This window comes from Callospermophilus lateralis, chromosome 6 (assembly GCF_048772815.1).
Source record: "Callospermophilus lateralis isolate mCalLat2 chromosome 6, mCalLat2.hap1, whole genome shotgun sequence".
Lineage (NCBI taxonomy): Eukaryota > Metazoa > Chordata > Mammalia > Rodentia > Sciuridae > Callospermophilus > Callospermophilus lateralis.
The window spans coordinates 76,544,695-76,568,312 of NC_135310.1; the positions used below are offsets into that span (position 1 = coordinate 76,544,695).

At 36.3% G+C, this 23,618-nt stretch overlaps 2 protein-coding genes across 6 annotated transcripts in view; both read left to right on the top strand.

The window, feature by feature from the left end:
- Syncrip (synaptotagmin binding cytoplasmic RNA interacting protein) overlaps positions 1–13,913 on the top strand; it is a 40,362-nt gene extending 26,449 nt beyond the window's left edge. For both annotated transcript variants that reach the window (XM_076858444.2, XM_076858443.2), the window contains exon 12: positions 1–13,913. This exon is cut by the window's left edge. The gene's annotated coding sequence lies outside the window, so the exon portion shown is untranslated.
- A 2,844-nt stretch (positions 13,914–16,757) lies between these two features.
- Snx14 (sorting nexin 14) overlaps positions 16,758–23,618 on the top strand; it is a 96,560-nt gene continuing 89,699 nt past the window's right edge. For all 4 annotated transcript variants that reach the window (XM_076858447.2, XM_076858449.2, XM_076858448.2 and 1 more), the window contains exon 1: positions 16,758–17,040. In XM_076858447.2, the coding sequence (XP_076714562.1) occupies positions 16,796–17,040 (245 nt within the window). In that variant the 5' untranslated portion in view covers positions 16,758–16,795. The remainder of the gene's footprint in view (positions 17,041–23,618) is intronic.

Sequence of the window (23,618 nt, forward strand, 5' to 3'; positions counted from 1 at the left end):
GGCTGTAGTTTAGCTTTTTAGGTAAAAGGTATGTTTCATTAGTGCATTTCTTACTGCTGATCACTGTAAAAACGTGAATCAGCTTTCCATTTCTTATGCAGGTCATGATAACTTGTAGAGTAGAGTACAATCATTTGTGCTATGTTTTTAATTTTCTAAAGCACCTTGATGACAGTGAGTGTTCAGTGGTGAAGCATCCTCTATTGAATCACCCTCAAAAAATTTTTGGCCAAGTCCTAAGTTGATAGCTTAAAAGTCAAAAAAGTAAAATTATAGTTTAATTAGGACTTGGTATAAAGAAATCCCTTTTCCCCTTCCCCAAAGGGATACTGCAGTTATATCACATACCCAATAGGCACCACGATGAAGATCAGAGCTTATACTTAATTAAGGTTTTATACACACCAGTTCCCCAGTAAATGCAAATTTAACAAGAAAATTAGACATGTCATATGTTCAAAATGCTCATGGCAAACAATCATTTTGCATTCCTGCAAATAAAATTGTTTTATACTGTAAGCTGGAGGCGAGTGTAACTTATTTTTGTAATAAAGTTTTTATTTTTTTTATGTGTCATTAATATAAATGTGTGTTAGTATAGAAATCTTCTGGTTTAAAAACTTAGAATTGCACACATTTCAGTATGTTTATTTGTACTTACATAATTTTAGAATAGTGGTTGCCAATAGCCTGTATGTTTCACATTAATTGGTTTTTTTGTTACCTTAATAAACCATTTTAGTATGTTGTATGTCAGTTACTGGGATAGCTGGGACATAGAGTGTAATTTAAAATTTGTCAATAAGTATTCATTGGAATATATGTAAATGTGCCTTGCCGGTTATTGAAACTTACCTACAAAATGAGTATGGGGTGACAAAAATTTGTTCCTGGTGCTTAATGAAACTTTCTGCCACTGATTTTATATATTACCCTGTGCTTTTTTAAAGTACATCTCTCAAATCTTAGTGTAAGTTTGAGGGCTACACAGAACATTTACATTTCATTCTAACATAATGAGTATATAATAGGTTGTGGAAAGTGGGTAAACTAAATGTAGCCTTCAGTAAAATTGAATCTCAGTGTAATCCTTGGTGCTGGTATTTCCCAGATCCAAGGAATTAAATAATCCCATCCAAGAGGTCATTGCCATGCCTATTGGCACTTAACTGTCATACCATTTTTAAGGGACACTGTCAAGGTGTTTAAGTTAACTCTCAGAATTATTTGTTGGGATTTTAGGGCAGGTTTGTTTGATTTTTTTAAGTAAGAATTGCATTGTCAAAGTTTAAAGATGAACATTTTTGTGAGTTCACAAATGTGTTCTTTAAGAAAATATTAAAATATGGAGCTCTGTGGGTTTCCAAGGCTATATTTGGCATTCTTAGTTTGGGGACTTGGGAGGGAAAACTGATATAAAGAAATTGTGAAGCATTGATGGTTATCCTTAAGGCTAATGTAAACAGTGGTGATGAAATGTATACACACTCAAGTGAAATTACTTGACAGTGTTCATTTGAATAACTTTGAATTCAAGCCATTATAATTACATTTAAAATTAAATATCATTTGCACTGTTCCGATAATGGGTGCAGTTTTTGAGCAATATAATCAGAGCTAAATATGCATGTAGTGATTAGTGATGTGAACAATTAAGTTCTGAGAAGAAATACTAACTGTGGTATTTTCAAACTTAAATTTCTGTAGTAAAATCAGTATCAAACTTATCAGAGATCAAGGAAAACAGGCAATGCATATAAACATAATTTTGAATGTTGTGTGGCCTATAAAGCAATAATGCAATTTATATGGAATGTCATGGGATATGAGAAATGGAAATGCAAAAATAACTAATCCTTTAGTAAAAATGTCAACATGTTAAAAGGGGGAATGTTAACTAATGTAGGTTATTGCTATTTGTGATTTGTTTATGGGTTCTTGGCTTTGACAGCTTCAAAGAATGGACAAATGACAAGTTAAAATTTTGTGTATATATTGTCAAGGAATGGGTCTTAAATCCAACAGTAAAGTCCCTTCCTTGGGGTGAAAAGTGTATCCTTAAAGTATTCTGATTGTTAAAAAAGAAAATTTGAGTTTCCTAACCAAAACAGACGCAAGATTTTGTTTCTGCAGACTACTTGGCAATCAAAAATGATCATAAACTTAATTTATCAGTTTTCAGAAAATTGCTTTGTGAGAAAATTGTGTTTATTTGTATTCTCCTAAGCATGCATTTTGTAGAAGATTTTTAGTTGTTACTGAATCAGATGTTAAAAGTGAAGGGAGAATTAGCACAGAAACAGGTATTATATACCTATGATGGCAGTTGTAGTGTCATGAGAAGTTTTCACTGATTATTGCAGATATTACTTAAAATGTAAACATTTTTCTCATGATAAATTAGGAACATAGAAATGGATTGATGGGGTATCTGGGTTTTTCAGTTGTATAGAAGATATTTGAGAAGACATTTAATAGGATGAACATTCAACTACGTGGGCAAAATTGACATTTAGTATAGCTTTTTGACTGCTAAGCCAAAAATCAAACAGAAACAACAAAATACCACCCTGTTATTACAGAATATGACATATAGTCTATTTCTGGGGAGAAATTAAAAAGTAGAAGGGCTTCATGTATTAGATAAGAGCTAATTCTAGAAAAAAACAGTTGGCTCAGGTTCTTAAAACTTCTAAAAATACCCACCATGTTCGTTTTCTCCCCAGTTATGTATACCACAAAGTTTTTATCTGATTATAGGATTCAGTGGTGGGTACAAAATTAATACAGAACTTTATGATACACAAGAGAAACAGACTTGTGAGGATGGAATTTAAAGTGTAATATTTACTCAGTAATCATACCACTCAACAGGGCATGCCACTACTTTAAGATGCTAATTATGAACCATTGCTCAGACTTTTTTTTTAACTGGGCAAATTAGTAGATGAACTTTGGTGGTCTGTCACTTTTTAAAAGTACTTAGGACATAAATTATATTAGCACCACAGTCTGCCTTCAGTAATACACCTAAAATATTTTTCAAGATGAGGAGCATTCAGTTGGGAAAACAATCTTTTTTTTTTTTTTTTTTTTGCAAATGCAAATCAGTATTATTACTAACACTCTGGGTCTAAGATTAGGTTTTTCTTAACAGTAGTCTGATAAACATTTAGAAGTCTGGCATTGAGAAACAAAAGCTTGTACCTGACTAGTATTTTAATTTAAAAAAATGATTAGTTCTGTTAGTTTATTTAAATTCTTTTACATTTATTTATCCATAGAATTTATATTTATTTCATTCCTTTCATCTCACTGAAAACTGTCTGCAGGCTCTTTGATTTGGATTAGATGTGTGAAGTACTGTCTTTTGCCAAAAACCTCAAATTACCTGTTTTTTTCAAAGTAGTGGGTTTGTGCTTGTTTGGAGATCAGTTAAAAAACTATCTGTACTATCTGTACTGCCTCTGATGTTAAGATTTTATGTATAGCATAAGGAAGCTAGCTCTGACTATATTTTCCTAAGAATAAAGACCTATTTTTGTAGCATGTCTTAGGACCTCCAGGAGTCCAAGAATTATTGTGAGTGTCCTCCATTTCATCATTTTTCACTTAACAGCTTTTAAATAGACACTTGGAATCTTTAGAGATCTGTCGCCTTTTGATCATGCATACATTCAAAGTAGGCAGTGGTAAATACAAATTCTCCAGGATAACCCCAATTGAAAGCACATGACTGGGAGATGCATAGAATAAATGTATTGGGCTGGTCTTCACTTAATTTGAATTGTTGATGGAAATGTTCTGTGGTCACGGACATGCCTTTGGATTTGTTGAACCTAATGGTGATTTGGTTTACCTTTCTGGGAACGTGCTTCAGCATCTTGTACTATTGCATTCTCTAGTCTTACCCCTGGCAAAATTCACTGAAGATGTGAAAATGAGATTTAGGTTGCAAATAATTTAGGAGAAGACAAGAAACAAATAATCTTTTTAAATAATTGTTCTTTTCTATAACTGCAAATTAGGTTAGGTAAGTGAATTCAGCTTAACATGTCCTTGTTAAGTTAAACTGACAAATTGTGAATGTTCGGGGACTTGTAAATATTTTTAGGGGTTTTGACTCATACCCCTAGGATTACTTGGTGGTGGTGGTTGAGGGGAATATAGAAATTGTTTTGGTCATTTCATTAGAACCATGTGAAATTTGTCATTTAAATTAAGAGTTTAGTTTCTATTTAGGTTTTCTAAAATTTATATTGGTATAAACAAGTTTCGATCATTTTGGAAAGTTCAGGGGAGTTTGAATAAGATTTTTTATGAGTATGGAAGAAGTCCTAATAAGTCATTTTGGAAATTAGTGTTTTTACCTAAAAAGTACTTTTAAAACAAGTTCTAACTTAAGGGGAACTGTTAAGATCAATACAGATCTATGATGTTCATGAATTATTTATTTCTTAGGTTTTCAGTTATATTCTGAAAAGATGATTGACACTTTCACCTTGTTTTGGAGAAAATTATAGGATGCCTGAAGGAAATCGATATCATTTATGGACTAAAGCCAGTTTTTTTTTGGAGAAAATTATAGGATGCCTGAAGGAAATCGATATCATTTATGAACTAAAGCCAGGGCAAAAAGACAAAGGGTTTGGGATGGACAAACCACTAATATAGATCACAAGAATTAACTAGAGCTTACACAGAATTAACTAGAGCTTATTGACAATATCTAATTTGTAGAAAAGAGTTTTATATATATTGCACATGATAAAAATTGGGTTTGAGGGTTCCACTGTCACGTCCTGTGGTATCATGATAACTTTTAATTTTTGGTTCTTTCATATTTTGGGTTCTGGGGATTGAACCCAGAGATGCTGTTCTAGCACGTCCTACATCTAAGCCCTTTTTAAAATTTTGAGATCGGGTCCCTTTAAAGTTGCACAGACTAGCCTACATGCAATGTCCCACCCTCCTGTGTTGCCACAACCATAGGCATGCCTCACAGGCAGGCTTAGTAATATTAACTTGAAATGAGGTGAAGTTTGAATAATCAGGGAATTGTGTAACACACGTACTGTACCATTTGAAAGCAAAATTGCTAGAGCTAGGTGCTTTATTCTGGCTAAAACTTTTAAGACTTTTAAAAATGTGTATGTGGGAGTTTAATCAAAGGCCTCACACATCGTTAGACAAGCTTTGAGCTACATCCATAGCCTTTTTTTGAGAAAGGGTCTCACTAAGTTGCAGAGGCAACGATGACCAGCAAAGACTTAGTATTTAAGAGAGAATATCTTTAATATATCATTATCCCTATTGATTGCTCTAATTGGAAGGTTCAGTGATTAGACCCCTAAAATTGCTTTGACTTATTTGAAAAATTAGGAAAGCATATGAACTTTTTTTCAGTGTATTTCATATTTGAAATATGCTCTGATAAGAATTGAAAATGAACAGTATACCAAAAAGTTCTTTATGAAAATTGGCAGAATACACTTAACCACGTGTATGTAATACAGTGTAGTTTTAAAAAAATTTTTAGTTGTAGATGGACACAGTACCTTTAATGGTGCTGAGGGTTGAACCCAGTGCCTCACACATGCTAGCCAAGTGCTCTACCACTGCGCACTCCAGTTCCTACAGTATAATTTTGACATTTAATTCATACCAACTTTGCTTTTTTTCTTAAAGTAAAAATGCACATATATTCACAGACTTGGAATTTTTAGGAATCCTGCAACATCATTAAGGACAAGTGCAATTTCTTCCAAACAACCAACTGGACTTCATGTTTGTTTATACATAGAATTGAGAGGAGTGCATAAAGAAAGGGGCACAGCAAAAGATACTCAGGTTGGATTAAATTCTAATTTTTGATCAGCCCTGTTTAAGATACATACCACCATCATACTTTTTTGTGCCTTTAGAATGAAAGCTCTTTGAAAGCAGGGAACCTGAATTAATGGTGCTAAGCAGGCAATTAAAAATACTCTTAAATACTTTTTTTTTTTAAGTTTGGTAGAAATTGTTTACTTGCTGAATTAAGTGACATAATTTATAGAACCACTTATTTTGCAACAAGGAATGTCTTTAAAATTAGCACAAAGTCTAAAAGACGGAAAATCTTCGTTTCAGTTTTGTGATTTATACACGACTTTAGTTTATCGTTAATACCGCATGTGGAAATTACAAATTTTCATTTTCCTTATTCAAAATTAGAGAAAAAGGTGTTCCATAAGTCAGCTTACTCAGTGGATCTCAGGAAATCCAGCCCATCAATTTTCTTTTATGTGTAGATGTATAATTGCATGCTACTGAGCAATTTGTATTGATATACAAACCTCCATCTATATTTCTATGAGGAAGTGATAGTTCAAGATTGAATTTTTATTTTGCTGATTTTCTTTCAAGTAGCAATTTGAAGATGAGAAGATAAGTAATACCAAGAAAACTATTCATGCTAGATAACTGATGTCTCGAAGACAAGTATTTCTAAGTAATTTCACACTGCTTCCTATATTTTCAAATAATAGTATAAATGCTTAACATTTATAAGTAGTCTCATTTATCTACCAATTGGTAGAAGTTGAAGTTCAATTATCGGAAAAGCTAGGGTCTGAATTTAAGTTGTCTCATCACTACCATATGTTTGAGTAGTGGTAAGTAGAGGTGGTTTTATGCTTATATATTTTTAAGTTGACTTTTTAACTTGTTAGTATTTTCTTTTTTTTCTTGTTAGTATTTTTTTTTTCTTTTTGTTGCTGGGGATTGGAACAGGATCTCACTGAGCCTTTACTCTGCCATTGAAATACGTACCTCGACCCATAGATAATATTTTTAAAATGTTAAACCCCGTAACTGAACACATCCCAGTCTACTCCCAGAGATGACTCCTCTAGTTCTAGTGGTTACCTTTGCCATCTCTTATAATGGGTAAGTTTAAGCAGCATTTTATTCACCCCCTTGTAAAGAACTACCTTGCGTTGATACTGTTTTCTTTTGCCCATTTAAAACTCAATGTTACGTTTACTACTTGAAATACACTTAAGCCTCTGCTTTGCTACTTACAGTAAAATAAGGAAAAGGTATAGACTATTTTTCTTTTCCTTCATCTCCCAATTCCTGTTAGCTTTTTTCACTGTTCTTAAGTGTATTAAGATTAATTCTCTCATGCCTAGCCCCTATACTAAAGATAGAACATAACCTAATGCATAATGTACATCATTTTGCCACAGATCCACATCTTTCTGAGGGCAAAATTCTAAGATACAGACAAAATTAATTCTCTTTATATCTGTCGTGCTTGTATCCATGCTATTAGTAAAATTGAACCATGACTTTGATCTTTTTTCCTGAATTTCTCATTACCTATATTTTGTTAACCAGAAGAAAAACTTTGCTGAGTTATTACTGTACTTATCTTGCTTAATGCTGTAATCTGCATATGACTCATACTTATTTCTTATATTCCGTAGCTTGCTCTTAGATCTACATTTTTGCCTTTTCTGACAATGTTTTCAGAAAAGTTGTATGAACTGTAAACTACATTGATGCCTACTGGGAAATGTCTGCCACAGCATTCATTTATTTATTTATTTATTTATTTATTTATGTATGTATTTATTTATTTATGTACGTACGTACGTACTGTACTGGAGGTTGAATTTAGGACAGCTCTACCTGAGTCCCTCCCAACACCCCAGCCCTGTACTCCTTTAAAATTTTGAGAACAGGGTCTTGCCAAGTTGCCTAGCCTGGCCTTGAACTGCATAAGCCTCCAAAATCATTGGGATTACAGATGTGACCACTGTGCTTAACTTAAGTCTTGCTCTTAATTGAAAGTTCAGAAGGGATTCTGGCTACAATGTTATTTTCCTATCAGAACTTTGGAGGCGTTCACCATTGTTTGTAGTGTATAGTGTTGGTAAATCTGTGAGCACAGTTATTACTTTGTAGGTAATCTGCTTTTTTCTTTTGAAACTATTAAAGATATTTTCCCCTTTTTTATTTGGTTTCTACCATTTCATGAGACAAGTCTGTGTAAGTCTTCATTTATTTGCTTTTAAGTGTTGAGCTCTAGAGAATTTTGCTTTTAATATTTTTTCCCCTTGTCTTTTGAGCTTGGATTGAAAAAGTCGGACTGGATTTATTCTGGTTTTTAAAAAACTTTTTCTAGTCTACTGCTAGCTTTTTGTATTTCATAAAAAATTATTTTTCAGTGCATGTAGGGGTTTTAAACCTAAGCAAAACAGTAGTTCTTTTTTTATAAGCATTGTCTGTCCTCCCCACCCTATTTTTTAAGAGTAGTTCTCTCATTATGCTGCCCTGGTTAGAGTTCAGTGGCTGTTTCACAGGCACAGTCTCACTACTGTTTATCAAGTGCAACCTGGTAGTTTCTGATCCTTGGGAAAGTACACTACAGCCCTAAAGACTCTTGGGCTCAAGAGTTGATCACTGTTGAATGTTAGAGATTGTTTTAAAAGTTAGCACTCAGTGGGTTAAGCATTGCCTCACTTGTGCAAAGTCCTGGGTTTGATCCTCAGTTCTAGCAAAGAAAAGACAAAAAAAAGTTTCTGATCAGATGGGTTAAAATGGAGTACACGTTGATTATTTTCTTTCTTCTTCTTTTTTTTTTTTTTTTTGTATTTCTGATTTTTCTCTGTCTGGTGGTTCTTTATTTTTATTATGAAAGGATATTGATAAAAGTCTGATGTTACTGGACTTATCCCCTGAGGTGGCTGGCTTCAAGTTCTGTGAGAACATGAGGACTAACAAGCTTTATTTTTAGCTCTCCTTCACTGCTACCCTTCTAATTCACTTGTATAAAGTGAAGGAGAGCTAAAAAGGAGATCTTTCCTTTCCTTTTCTTTTCCACTTACCCTTCTTGTGGAACATATCTCGTTCTTTGTAACCCTGAGTACCAAGTCAATTTGGAGTCTCATTTTCTCCACTTATGTATGATGAAATATATATATATTTTATCTTGTGCACCTAGATTATGCTATTTAGTATAAAAATGCTAGTTTTAAATGGAACTGAGTTGTGAAGTAATATAGTACACATAATAATTTGGAGGAAAATGATCTTAGATCTGTATTATCATATTTATATCACTGCTTGCTTAGCATAATCTAGGGAAAAGACCAAATAAGTCTTACTTGAAAATAGCACCAAGCATACCAAAACAGTACATTGAGGACATTTTGTGAACAATAGTACATGTGACATTCTTGACTGAGGAAAGCAGTTATTTTGAAAGGCATCTTTTGGAATAGTATGGTAGCTTCAGGAAAATGACATTTTCGGAGGTTTCAGAAATCACTGGGAATTCCCCATCCCCATCCCATTTTAGTAGTTTACATGCATGTCTTATTTTACTAGGTAAAGAAATTTAATTCCTTTTGGTGGCAGGAATCTCTCAAATCTGCTCTCCAGATTTGATGTTCTGAGATTTGGTGAGAGTTCATGTTTATCCTCTTGTGGAATATATTTTATTTATATGTTCTTTCTTTGATGATTAAGGAGTCCAGATCTTCAAATTTTTCTACATAAAGGCAAGACAAAACACCTGGGGGCATTTTGTCCATTCTTAAAGACCACTTCCAAGCAGTAAAACATTAGTTTTTATTTAGGTTTTGTGGTATTAAACTTGGCGGTTATTAAAGAAGAAACTGACTTTCAAGGTATTTGGGTGCCCCAAATCTTGACTTTTATGATGATAATAGTGTCTGGCCTATCACACACATGTGTTCATATGTACATCTGGTCATAGAAACATACCAAGAAACTAAAGAAGAAAATAAATCATCTCAAACAGTAGACCTGGATCTTTCAATTAAAATTGATGGACAGTTAACACTAGTTTTGCAATGAGTGTTTCTCATTGTTAGGGATTTCCCTCTCAGAATGGTTAAACTTGCATATTCATTTTTCACATAATTAGGTATAGGTTGTTGAAGTTAAAAAAGCATGTTTTAATATAGATACTTCCCTCTTCAATGAATGAAAACATTTTTTTCCTAGTCAGTTAATGGAAAAAACTTCATACACATATTTAACCTGGACTGGAGTTTCCTTACCCAAAGATGATTATATTAAGTTTATTATTTTCTAGCTTTCAATATTATATGAGATAAACCTGTGTTTTATGCTGATATTTTTCTTAATGCTTTTGTAGTGAAGGCTTAGTTCCACAAAATGTAAGAAGTCTTACATTAAGTTTTTTATTAAACTTGTAATGACTTACATGTAAGAACATTTCTGGTATATTATTTTGATATCTGTACTCTGAGGAAAAAGTAGGGTAATATTTCTTTTACAGTTCAAATAATACTGAAACCTGTGATGAGCATTATCAACCTTTCATAATTCACAGAACATTATTTCAAAGTTATTTCCAGGTTCCCTAAATTATTGTGTTAATGTACTAGTTGGGAGTCAGCATGAGTTATGTAGATGTTAACTAACATGCTTTTGTGGTAGTAATTTAAAATTTGGAAATAGTGGTGTTTTTTGTTTTTGCATTGTTGTTTGGTACTGGGGGTTAGACCCAGGGCCTTGCATATGGTAGGCCAGAACTCTTCCACTGAGCTACAGCCTACCCCTTTTTAATTTTTAAATTTTGAGACAGGGTCTTGCTAAGTTATCCAGGTTGGCCTCGAACCTGCTAACCTGCCTCTAGATTATCTGGGATTACAGGCATGTGCTACCATGCCAGGCCTGCCAACGTGTTTATTTCGAGTCTCTCTTGTCTCTTGAAATTTTAGGCAAATTAATTCTCATGTAATATACTGCTAATGTATTAAGGAACCTGGTCAGGAAATACAAGGCAGTCTAACTTCTAAACTAACCTTGCCTATATTGTTAATTAACATGTTCTTTAAAAATCAGCATATAACCCGATATTTCATAGGTATTATTTCTGAGTACTAGTGATTCTCCTTCCTATCCCACAATAAACCTTTCAATAAAGGTTGAAATCCACATAATTACGTGTCAGAATAAAGTGTTTTATTGCACTCTTTTCTGGTAAGGTTGGTGGTTTTAAAATGATTCCCTTTAAGTGGGTTTTTCTCTCAGTAATTTTTTTGGGGTGTGGGATGATCATGTTATTGAGGATTGAATCCAGGGCCACATGCTTGATGTCCTACTGAGCCATATTTCTAGCCCTCACTCATCCCCCCCCCCCCCCCCCGCACCAGTTTTGTATTTTATTTAGAGATGGGGTCTCACTGAGTTGCTGAGTGCCTCACAGTAGCTGAGGCTGGCTTTGAACTCTTGATCCTCCTGCTGGGATTACAGGTGTCTGCCATCATGCCCTGCTCACCCGTGTTTTTATCAACTGTTCACAAGATACCAGTATCCTGTCGTTAAATTACTTAATCTCTTTGGACATTTGTTACATAGAATGATAGCCTTTTTAGCCTTTTTCAAAAATCTCTTCAGCACTTGGCTGACTATCCTCCTACCACTCTGTTCTTATCTGTCCTTATTTCTCTAGTTGCCTCCTTGATCCCATCTTATTACAACTTCACATTACCTCTAAGTGTACTCTTAATGTCAGGATTTGCAGTTCTGCATTTCAGCTGTCTGCTATACACATTGGAGTGCTCTCTGTCAGCATTTATTGTCAGTTAATCATTCACCTTTACTGAATAGTCCTGAAATGTGCTATCCAAGTCCTACCCATTCAAGATCTGGCTGAATTTCTAATTTATAAATATGTTGAATGGCTCCTGAAAACCAGATTTCTTAAATAGCAATTTAATTATACTGGCTTTGGGCATCTAGTTCTAAAGTCTGTAATAGCACTATTATAAAATGTAAGCTGCTATGTAATGTAAAAGTTATAATTTGACCCTAGTTAATCTTCTAGCATTATCTTCCAGTAATACTGTCTGAGCAAACTGATTGCCTTTTCTTTCTTTGGTTCACCTCACATTTTTGATGTCTTGGAATTCTACTATATATAAAATCGCTTAAAGTTGAGGGCAAATCCATAGTTTTGAGACATCTGGCAACATGTGACTTGCAAGAATAATCTTTAGAGTCATTTAAATTATTACTGCTACCCTTCTAATTCATTTTCTGGCTGTGTATGTGGTAACCACAGCCTTCACCAACTTTGCCATGATAGTTTCATATGTTGCTTTATATAATGGGACAAAAGCTATGGACCTTGGCAGAGGCCACAGAGATGTAAATAGATTTAGGTTTGGGTTAGTTTTTTTTTTTTTTTTTTTTTTTTTTTTTTTTTTAATTAAAATGGAAGTGATATAACTACTTTCTGAACATCTGGAGATAGTAGAGTTCTAAATTACCTTGAATACTTAGGCCTTTCTGATAATGTTCAAAATTCAGACTTTTTGGAATGTGTTCCGTGAGTTAAATCTCGAAATTCTCAGCTATATCCAGGTGCGTGGTGTTTTATAGGTGCTTTAATTTTTGTATTTTATTAAGTAGCTAGTGAGAGAAGAAAGCATTGCAAAGCCTTTCTAAAATATTTTCAGGAGTTACTGAAGTAAGATGAAATCTATAGTTTAACATTTAGAGTTTTGAACATTTTTCTTTATCTAAAAGAAGCCACTGTCTACCAAACAGATCTGGTGTTTTCCTTATTTACACAAAAGCATTGGCCACTTTGTACATATAATGTTTGTGATAGATTATAAGTGCCTTTCCCAATCTGATATTTATAAACAGGTGAGTATATTTTTAGTTGCCAGACAATTACTGACAATTACATTTTCTGAAATTAGGAACAACATCTACTTCCGTGAAAGGTTTGACAGTCTAGCTGTCTATATTACTTACTCTTTCTTTTTTTGGTGCTAAGATAATAAGATCACACAAAACTTCATAGTAGTAACAGCTTTTACCCAGGGAGTATCTACTTGAGCCACTGGTTCTGTAATGTTCTTTATATCTTCCTATGGAGGTTTTACTTCTGGGCTACAAAAATAAGAGGGTTAAATGTGAAAATAACATTTTCATTTTAAACATCTCAGAGCTATACTATAAAAACCCATAATATATCTTCCTTGAATTACATACATTTAAACAAGTTCCTTTTTGAAAATGAAGGAAAGGGACAATCCTTGAAGTCAGTTTAATGACCTTTTTCACAGGTGTTATATCCAGAGGTTGATATATAGGAGATAGGATGCAGGGAGGAAAGAGAGTTATGAAGTGTAAAATTAAGGCTATAAAAAAATAATAAAAAAGCCACAAAAGGTAAATTATGGACCTTGATTACTTGAGATGGGGGTGGGTGGGGAACCAGGGCACACTCCTGTGATTGAAGAGCATGTTCCAAATTATAGGAAGCAGCTGGAAGGGAAGGACTGAAATGGTTTGTAGGGATAGTGTATGTAATCACTTCTTTTCATCTTACATCCATGCCATACAAATAATGGACCTCAACATGTTAAAATGTGGTTTACATTCAGGCCATGAAAATTAAGTAGTATAATTATGGGGATTCAGGTACTCAACACTACCTTTCAAATTCTTGTGCCAACATAAAAAGCAATTTGTGCAGATTGCTGGCGGGGTGGGGGAAATCGGGTTAAATTAGGTGGAAATATTTCAGATACTTTATCTACAGCCGCTTAACTTCTGAAAATTAAGTGAACGAGATAAGTCCCATTCTTTGCTCAAATTACTATCTTCCCACAGTCCTTTCCAGATCATCACCAGCTGAAAATTTCCCCAATATCTGCCATTAAAAAAAGACTCAGTTACAGCCTTTATAATTTGCCCTGTATTTTACAGTATTTCTATGTATGACTTGTCTCCATTAGATTGTAAGCCTTCGGAGGTCAGAAATGCATCTAAATTCATTGTATCTTTCACCACATCTAGCACAGTGCCTTACACTTATTTGCCATTCAATAAATATTCATTAAAATAATGGACATATTGGATTGCAGTTGATGTCTATGAGCCATTTAGATGAATGCATCATATATATATATATATATACACACACGCATAATTACAGCTTTTATCAGATATTTACACAATTGTACTAGTTCTCCACAGCTAACAGCCTAGAGCAGGACCAAGAGAAATATAATTAATATAAGCTAACATAATTTTAATTTTCTAGCTGTTCCAAAGTAAATATTTTTTACCCCATTTCCAAAAGTTACTATATAATCACATTTGTAGAAACTATTCATGCTAAGTCTTGAAGGCTAATGTGTATTTACGCATTTATGAACCACATTTCAAGTACTCAATATCCCCATGTGACTGGTAGCTACTGTAGTGGACTGTGCAGATCTAGAGTTTTAGAGCAGACAATATCTGAGGACCTCAATTTTCTATAAATTGTCTTAATACCTTTGAGTTCATGTCATTTTAGGTTATTTTCATTCAAATAAAAGCTAATTGAGTCGTCATGTTCATAAACTCAAATGTTTTCTTATTAAGCATTGTACAAAGGTATCTACTAGGCATTTTCTATCCAATTTAATCTTCCCCATAGCTTTATGAAGAATGCAAGGGCTGAGATAGATCAAATTAACTGCTTAATGACATTTTGTTAGTAGGAGATGGAGCTGGTTTCTGAACCAAGATTTGCTATGGATAGTCCCTATCCTCTCTAGAAGTTCAAAACTTAACACAAGGTTGGAAGAAAATTTCAAGCTCTGTATGTGAATGTAAAAGTGAACACTAAAAAGCATTTAATGAAGTGTTTGTTATTAGATGTCTGTAGCAACAGGATTTTATCTGTCTTGCTTTAGGTGTAGACTTAGGATTTTCTTCAGAGTTGGGAATGTAGCTCTGGGAAAGCACCTGAATAACCTGTGCAAGGCCCTGGTTTCAATCCCCAGTACTGCCAAAAGAATAAAATAATTTTCTTATGGCAGAAATCCATTACTCTTCCAAACATAAGAATATGGAAGTTTAAGTTATTGTCCAGTTAGCTTATTCTGATGGCTTCTGCCATGAAATATGGGAAAGCAGCCTGTCAGTTGGACGTTGTAGAGATGTCTAAATTGACCAAAATGAAAAACAGTTTGTCTATAATGTATCTTTGCTTGGTGAAAGGTTTAACAGTAATTTCAGAATAAGCCTTTAAGGAAGCAAATATTTTAGACAATACAATTTGACATAAATTTAATAAAAGTAATAAGTATAAAGCATTCAAGACCAGAGCAGAAACTTGATATACTATAGATCAATTCAACATACTTTTTTACTGAAGTATAGCCCTAGCAAGTGCATATAAATGAGAGGGTTATAGATAGTTCAAGGAGCTGTAAGTGTAAAAACCTTACATAAGTGAAATTAATGTTAAATATGTACCTCAAAACAGAAGTTTTAAGAGTTCCAAAGATGTTGCATGGAAGGTTTTTAAGTGGTTCCGTCACAAATGCAACACAAACATATTCTTGATGTTAAACAATAATACCTGAAGGTGAGAGGATCAGTGAAATGTACACTTGGATGTGCACTGTGCAATTGGTGCCACCACTATACAAAGGAATTTGATAGTATATATCATGCTAATTTTCTTAACCTTTGACAAAGTAATTGATGTAGCTGATTTTCTAAAGACATGAAAAATTAACTATGATCGAGAATGTAATCATAATACCAATGAACGTAAATATTTAGTAATAACAGTAGAGAGTACGTTCTGAAAAAGAAAATGCATCATTAAAGATCCATGTTTTTGGAATAATATGGGCAAATATTCATGAAACTACATACATCAGGGGTTTTGTTTTTAAATATCAATGTCTCCTCACTTTGGAGGATAAGAGAACAGGCAGCAATGACAACATCGTGTCTGGGGTTATAAGAGCTTCGAATCTAGGTTTTGCTAGCTGTATACTGAGCAAGATCATTACTGCTTCAGTAATGTGACTATAAAATGGTTGAAACTGGAGTTCCTACATCATGGGATGGATGTGTGAAGGGTAAATCAAAGTGCTTAGCGCGCCGTCAAAATAAATTTTAGCTATTATAACGATAATCTCCATACATCTCAAGAGTTGCGGAGAATACGGGAAAGTAAAACTTAAAAATACACTGATTAGTAAATGCGACTCTAAAAGAGGGATTAGTGCCAACACCCTTTGTTTCAAACATTTGGATTTTTGGTTAGGCCCCGGGGAGGCATGAATTGAGCTCCACTTTGCCTGTGAAGTGCACAAAAGATGCTCTCTCTCAGGGGTGGCAGCCTGAAGGGTTGGACTCCCGTGTTCCAGGACTGTTTCACTCCTCACTCCAGTCTCCACACTTGTCCGTTTTAAAATGAGGACTGAAAGGCGCCTCTCGCCCGATCGTCGCCCCAAGCTCCTACTAGCAGTCACTAGGCAGAGAGAACGGTGAGGCAGAGTGCAGGGAGGCTGGGGCTCGAGCAGCTCCCACCCCTCCCGCGGGCTCGTGCGACCGACTACAGTTCCCAGGGGGCCTCGCGAGCACCGGGAGTCCCGCAGGCAGCGTCCGGAGGCTGCGGGGGCTGTAGTATCAACTGTGGTTGGGCACAACCTTCTTCTGTTCCGCAGCACACACGGTTACTAGGTGCTAGGCTTCCTCTGGATTTCTGGAGAAGGCCGGTGGCTCGTGGACTCCGACCTCTTATAGAGAGTCCTGTGCTGCTGCGGCCACAGGGGCGAAGCGGCAGGACGCGAGAGACCTCGCGCAAGGTGGCGACCTCGGCCACGCCGTGCGGCCTTCTCTCTGACCAGCGGGGGCGGGGGCCGCGCACGCGCGGCGGGGGCCGCGGGGGCGGGGCCTGGGGCTACTGCAGCTGCGGGCGACAGTCCGCCGGTGTGCGGCTATGTGGGTCCGCCGCCGGGCGGCGGGGTGGGGACAAGGGAGGTCTATGGGGGTCTCCTCCACTTCGACCCCAGCGGATGGCGAAGCCTCAGCTGAGCGGACAGAGATGGTGCCCTGGGTGCGGACGATGGGGGAGAAGCTGAGGCAGCGGCTGCGGCTGGACGTGGGACGCGAGATCTGCCGCCAGTACCCTCTCTTCTGCTTCCTGCTGCTCTGTCTCAGTGCCGCCTCCCTGCTTCTCAATAGGTACTGCCGCAGCGCGGATCCTGGCGGCGGCTCCTTTCAGAAGCTGCAGGCGACCTACCGAAGGCCGTCCGAGCCGCGCAGCTGCGGGGCTGGGGCTGGGGCTGGCTGTGAGGCCGCGGGCCAGAGCGAGCTCGGGACCCGGAAGTACGGGCGGGGCGGGCTCCGGTGGCCTTTTGCGCCAGACATCCTTTCCTAAACTACCTGGCCCCGATGCTTACCTTCTTTCCTCCCATTTCTCAGCACTTAGTCCTTCATCGTCAGTGTTTTCCAAAAGAGCGAAATCTGTGTGCTTGGTTGAATTTGAGATGGTGCTAGGGCGGTCCGGTCCAGTCAGCTGATTGAGGAGGGTTCAAGGTCCTGTGGCGCCCGCTCTTTTAGGCAGAATCCCCTGGCCCACATCGCGTAGTACACAGACCTGCAACTTGGCAGCTTAGACTTTTTACACAGTATTATTGGTTAAATAAGACGGTGGTAAAGATTTGTTGACTTGAAGTCAGTAAGTAAAATGGCACAAAATTTTAACATTCCTAGAATATTCCTAAAGGAAGTCATGACAGAGTGGTGGTGGTGGGGAGGCGGGGTATGCAGAAAAGTTAAAATTGATAAATCCAGTCGACATTTTGAGATCGAAAGGTTTTTGCCCCTGAACGAAGCTTCATTTTGCTATTTCAAGAAATGACATCCATGCAGTAGACAGAAGGGGAGAACTGTACTTTAAAACATCTCTATGCTGTTTTCTCTGATATTTTCAGCCTGCAACCATTTATACCTCTTTTTCGTGCGGTAGTTGATGCCCAAGAATGGTAGCAGGGAAGAATGCGCAAGGAATTGGGCAACTTAATTTTGCTCTAAGGGTAACCTTTTCCTGTGACTGAACTGAAATTGGGTTTCTTCCGTACTGCCTTTGCTTTTTTGTTGATTCTGGCTTAAATAATAATTGGAGTTAAATAGTGATAGATATTTTACTAAGAAATGTGTTTTGATTGTGATAATGCTGTATTTACTTGTAGGAGTATGGGAGAAGTGGGATCCTTAAACAGAGTAGAAACAAGTACTACCTTTCTGTCTTGTGGAATGTATTCCTACTAGACTAGAAGGTTTAGTGTGAACAAAATGTGAACTTTATATGATTATTAAGTTTTGTCCAGATTCTTACCCATCTTCTTTTGGAACTGGGTCAGTGTATATCTCCAAGATAGGACAACTATATATTAGGAGCAGGTTGAACAAGAATTCTGAGGTCACCAACCTATGAAATCATAGCATCGCCTTATGTGTTGTTAAGAAGTCATAGGATGCCCTCTTATCTGCATACCATCAGATCTCCACCATGTATTTGTAATATGCAAAGAAAGAAGGAAGTACACATAAATCTTATCTCTCACTTGTTAGTTTATGAGTGAAATTGGTTTTGGATACCTTTTTTAGTTTTGGTATTTCTTATTTGTTACTACTAAAATCAGTGAAAGTGATTTTAAATATCATAGAACTGTCTTTGAATAACAGAATGGTTCTGTACCCTTTTCCCAGGAAAAATATTTGAAAAGGTGGAAAAAACCAGTGTATATAAAGTGCCTTCTTGTGATATGTATGATTGCATCTTTGCCTTTTGGCTAAGATAAAATATAGCACATATGGGTGATTTCCTTTAAAATACATGTAGTACACGTATTACACACACACACACACACACACACACACACACACAGTATGCTTATACTGTCTCTGGAAAGTTATATAAGAAAATCTGGTCCCTTCAGAGAGTTGGGAGAGAGGAGTACTAGGTGCATCTATTCTGAAAAAATTAGAAAATTGTGTGTGTGTGTGTGTGTGTGTAAGACACACGTAGATAAAAATCTTTGGAGGCATAACAATAGAATTAGAAGAAATAAAAAGATATGCTCAATAAATAAGTGGTAATTTCACCAGTTTATTTTTAGAAATAGGGATTTTCAGTTTAAAATTTCTACTGATTAACAAAATGTGAACTTCATATGGAGTTTTGAAACTTCACTCTACATGGTTAAACTTAAAGTAATATTCTTTTTTAAAATTATTTTTTTCTTGTATAGTCTTAGCTCCTAAACATTTTTCACTGTTATTTAGTATATACATTTTTCTTTCAATATGAGTTAAGATTATGAGTCTTGGGCTGGGGATGTGGCTCAAGTGGTAGCGCGCTCGCCTGGCATGCGTGCGGCCCGGGTTCGATCCTCAGCACCACATACAAACAAAGATGTTGTATCCGCCAAAAACTAGAAAAATAAATATCAAAAAATTAAAAAACAAAGATTATGATTCTTATCTCTGGAAGGATTAATGGATATAAGTTTCAGACCTTTTGGGGAGAGTGGAGAATAACATACTTTATGTATGTGAAATTATTTATGTTCTTATCTTTATAATACTGTTGGAATAAACTAAGAGCATAGATAAAATTATATAAATTTGTTTATTGGCCATTTATAGTTGTAAAAATTATATAAATTTGTTTATTGGCCATTTATAGTTAATCCTAATAATGATAATGGTAATAATAGCTAACACTGGAAATATTTTATTTGTCCCAGTTACTGTGGTAAGAGTTTTCATTAATTGTTGAGGTAATTTATTTTTGTGGTTGAAAGTTTTGAATCTGAAGCTTGACTGTGGGATTTTATTCAGATAAGTTATCTAACATATCTGTCATAGTCCCTTTATCTGTAAAATAGGGATAATAGTAGTGCCTACATGATGTGGTTATTTTGATAATTAAGTGAATTAATGGAAAGTGCTTAGAATGGTGCTCAGTACAGAGGATGTGCTCTCATTAAATATTAGCAGTTATTGATTTTGTCTCATTTATTCACACAATACTGGAAAATAGGTACTTTGGGTCCACTTTAAAAATTGGTATACAATTTGCAGAAAAGTACAGAACATGTAATTGTACAGTTATGTGAAGTTTATATATGACTGCCTATATAACTACAACATAGGTCAAAATATAAAACACTTCTAATACCCTAGCAGGTTTTCTTATGTTTTGCTTATTTCCTTATTTATATATGACAATGAAATATATTACAATTCTTATTACACCTATAGAGTACAATTTTTCATATCTTTGGTTGTATACAAAGTATATTCACACCAATTCGTGTCTTCATACATGTACTTTGGATAAAATGTCCATCACATTCCACCATCATTTCTAACCCCATGCCCCTTCCCGCCCCTTCCCTTCCCACCCCTTTTCCCTATCTAGAGTTCGTCTGTTCTTCCCATGCTCCCCCTCTCTACCCCACCATGAATCAGCCTCCTTATATGAGAGAAAACATTCAGCATTTTTTTTTTTTTTTGGATTGGCTAACTTCACTTAGCATTATATTCTCCATTTCCATCCATTTACCTGCAAATGCCATGATTTTTTTCTCTTTTATGCTGAGTAATATTCCATTGTGTATATATGCCACATTTTTTTTTATCCAGTCATCTATTGAAGGGCATCTAGTTTGGTTCCACAGTTTAACTACTGTGAATTGTGCTGCTATAAACATTGATATAGCTATGTCCCTGTAGTATGCTGTTTTTAAGTCCTTTGGTGTAGACCAAGGAGAGGGATAGCTGGGTCAAATGGTGGTATCATTCCCAGTTTTTCAAGTAATCTCCATACTGCTTTTCATATTGGCTGCACCAATTTGCAGTCCCACCAGCAGTGTATGAGTGTACCTTTTTCTCCACATCCTCACTAACACTTATTGTTGTTTGTCTTCATAATAGCTGCCATTCTGACTGGAGTGAGATGGTATCTTAGAATAGTTTTGATTTGCATTTCTGTAATTGCTAGCGATTATGAACATTTTTTCATATATTTGTTGATTGATTGTACATCATCTTCTGAGAAGTATCTCTTCAGGTCCTTGGCCCATTTATTGATTGGGTTATTTGTTTTTTTTTGGTGCTTAGCTTTATGAGTTCTTTATATACCCTAGAGATTATTGCTCTATCTGATGTGTGAGGGGTAAAGATTTGCTCCCAAAATGTAGGCTCTCTGTTCCCCTACAGATTGTTTCTTTTGCTGAGAAGAAACTTTTTAGTTTGAGTCCATCCCATTTATTGATTCTTGATTTTAATTCTTGCACCACAGAAGTCTTATTAAGGAAGTTGGGGCCTAATCCCACATGATGGAGATTAGGGCCTACTTTTTCTTCTGTTAGATGCAGGGTTTCTGGTTTTATTCCTAGGTCCTTGATCCATTTTGAGCTAAATTTTGTGCATGGTGAGAGATATGAGTTTAATTCCATTTTGTTGCATATGGATTTCCAGTTTTTCCAGCACCATTTGTTGAAGAGACTATTTTTTTCTCTAATGCATGTTTTTGGTACCTTTGTCTAGTATAACTCTTTACTTTTCACTTTCTTTATTTTTTCTTTGATTGCATTCCTTAAACCATCCTTTACTTCTCAGATCAGTTTAACCATGTACAGTCTAAACTTCTTCTTGGACATTTCTTCCACTGTGTTGTCAGTGGATTCTATTATTGGAGCATCTTTGTTTGTTTGGGGCGCTTTGTTCCCTTGTATTTTCATACTGTTTGTGTGTCTTCCCCATCTATTAGTGAGGATCTGAGCCAGTACAGATTCTAACCTGTGGACTTATATTGTCCCTGAAGGTTTGTAGTACCTCACCTTTACGGGGGCACCAATAACAATACCGAGTGTAAACAATATACAGTCTTAAATCTAATAGCTCCTATTAAGACATCTGCTGTTTTCTCACAATGAATAGAAAGATGAGTTCAATTATTGTCTACAATGTAAACTAAATTTGCTAAAAGCATTTACAATTTCAAATGGTGGATAAAGAGAGAACAGAAATAGGGTAGGAAGTGATGTTCATGAGGCGGGGGGGGGGGGAGTAGCTAAAAGTAAAGATCCACAGGAAGAGTGGAAGAGGAACTGACAGAGATTATTAGCTAGAGGAAAGGTTGAAAGAGAATCCAGTAAAACAAACAAGAGAGAGGAAGAGTACATATAAAGAAAAAAAAATAAGAATACACAACAAAACTGCCAAACACCATTCAGTCCTCAGCAAATTAATGAATGAAAATACCTATGGTAGAGATGTTAAAGAATAAAATAAAATAAAATAAGTTTTGATGGAAAATTGAAGAATTGTCTCTGTTGGCATTCAAAAGTTTCTCAGCCCTATCTCTGAGAATCTTCTTACAGGATTACGAGGCTCAGCCCAGCCCACATAGACCCGGTCACTGTCCCATAGATCTGGGCTTCAGATACCCCAGACTTGGCCACATTTCAGTTCCAAGATCTCAGTGCTGCTCCAATTTGCAGAGAGATCTCCAGAGATATACTCACACAGAGGAGTGACCCTAAGAAGAAGCAGCAAGATGGTGGTCACCAGCACTCCCCCAGGAACAGCGAAACCCACAGGCACCCTGACACTGGACATTCAGGTCCTGGCCAGCATCCCAGATAGAGGTGGCTATGCCCGCAGATGGCAGTGGTGGCAAATCTGCTGGCATCCTGGCTTCCCATGTCATAGCCAGTGGAGATGGCTATGTGGTTTCAAACCTGTAGTCACCTTAGCATTGGACCTCTGGATGGTGGTGGTAGTGGTAGTGGCAATGGGTTAGCAGCAGCGGCTTGGTGGCAGCAGCAGAGGTTCAGTGGTGGTAGTGGGGCAGTGATGGTAGCAGTGTTGGCCAAGCAAAATCTTGTTCCTGATTTTAGAGGAAATATTTTCAGTTTTTATGCATTCAGTATGCTGTTGGCTTTGGGTTTGTAATATATAGCCTTTATGATATGAAGGTAAGCTCTTATCCCTAGTTTCTTCATACTTTTGCTAGATATAGCAATCTTTGTTGGAAGTTATTTTCTTTCAGAACTTGAAATATGTCCTTTCAAGCTCTCTGGACTTTATCTCTCTCCCTCTCTCTCTCTCTTTCTCTCTCTCTGTTTGTCTAACTCCAGAGAAACCTGTTATTCTTATTGATTTCCCTCTATAGGTGATGTGGCATTTCTTTTTTGGAGTTTTTAAAATTTCTTTTTCTTCTGTTGGATTTTTGGCATTTTAATCATAATGTGTCATGGAGAGGTTATTTTCTGGTCTTGTCTATTTGGGGTTCCAGATACATCCAATTTCTGGATGACCATTTAATCCTAATATTTGGCAATTTTTCTGCTGTTATTTCCCTGAACAGGTTATCAAAGGCATTATCCTGTATTTGTTTCTTCCTTGTTTTAGTCACCTTTATTGCTGCTGTGGCTGACCAAAACAACTGTAGAGGCAGAAAGGTTTATTTGAGGGCTCATGATTTCAGGTCTTAGTTCATAGAAGACCGGCTCCATTCCTTGGGGCTGAAATGAGGCAGAACATCCTGGCTGGAGAGTGTGGCAGAGGGAAGCAGCTCATATGATGATCAGGAAGTAGAGAGACTCCACTTGCCAGATACAAATATATAACCAAAAGCCATGTCCCCAATGTCCCTCTCCTCCAGTCCCACCCTACTACTTCAATCCCTATCAGGATTAATTTACTGAATAGGTTAAAACTCTTAACAACCCCATCATTTCTCC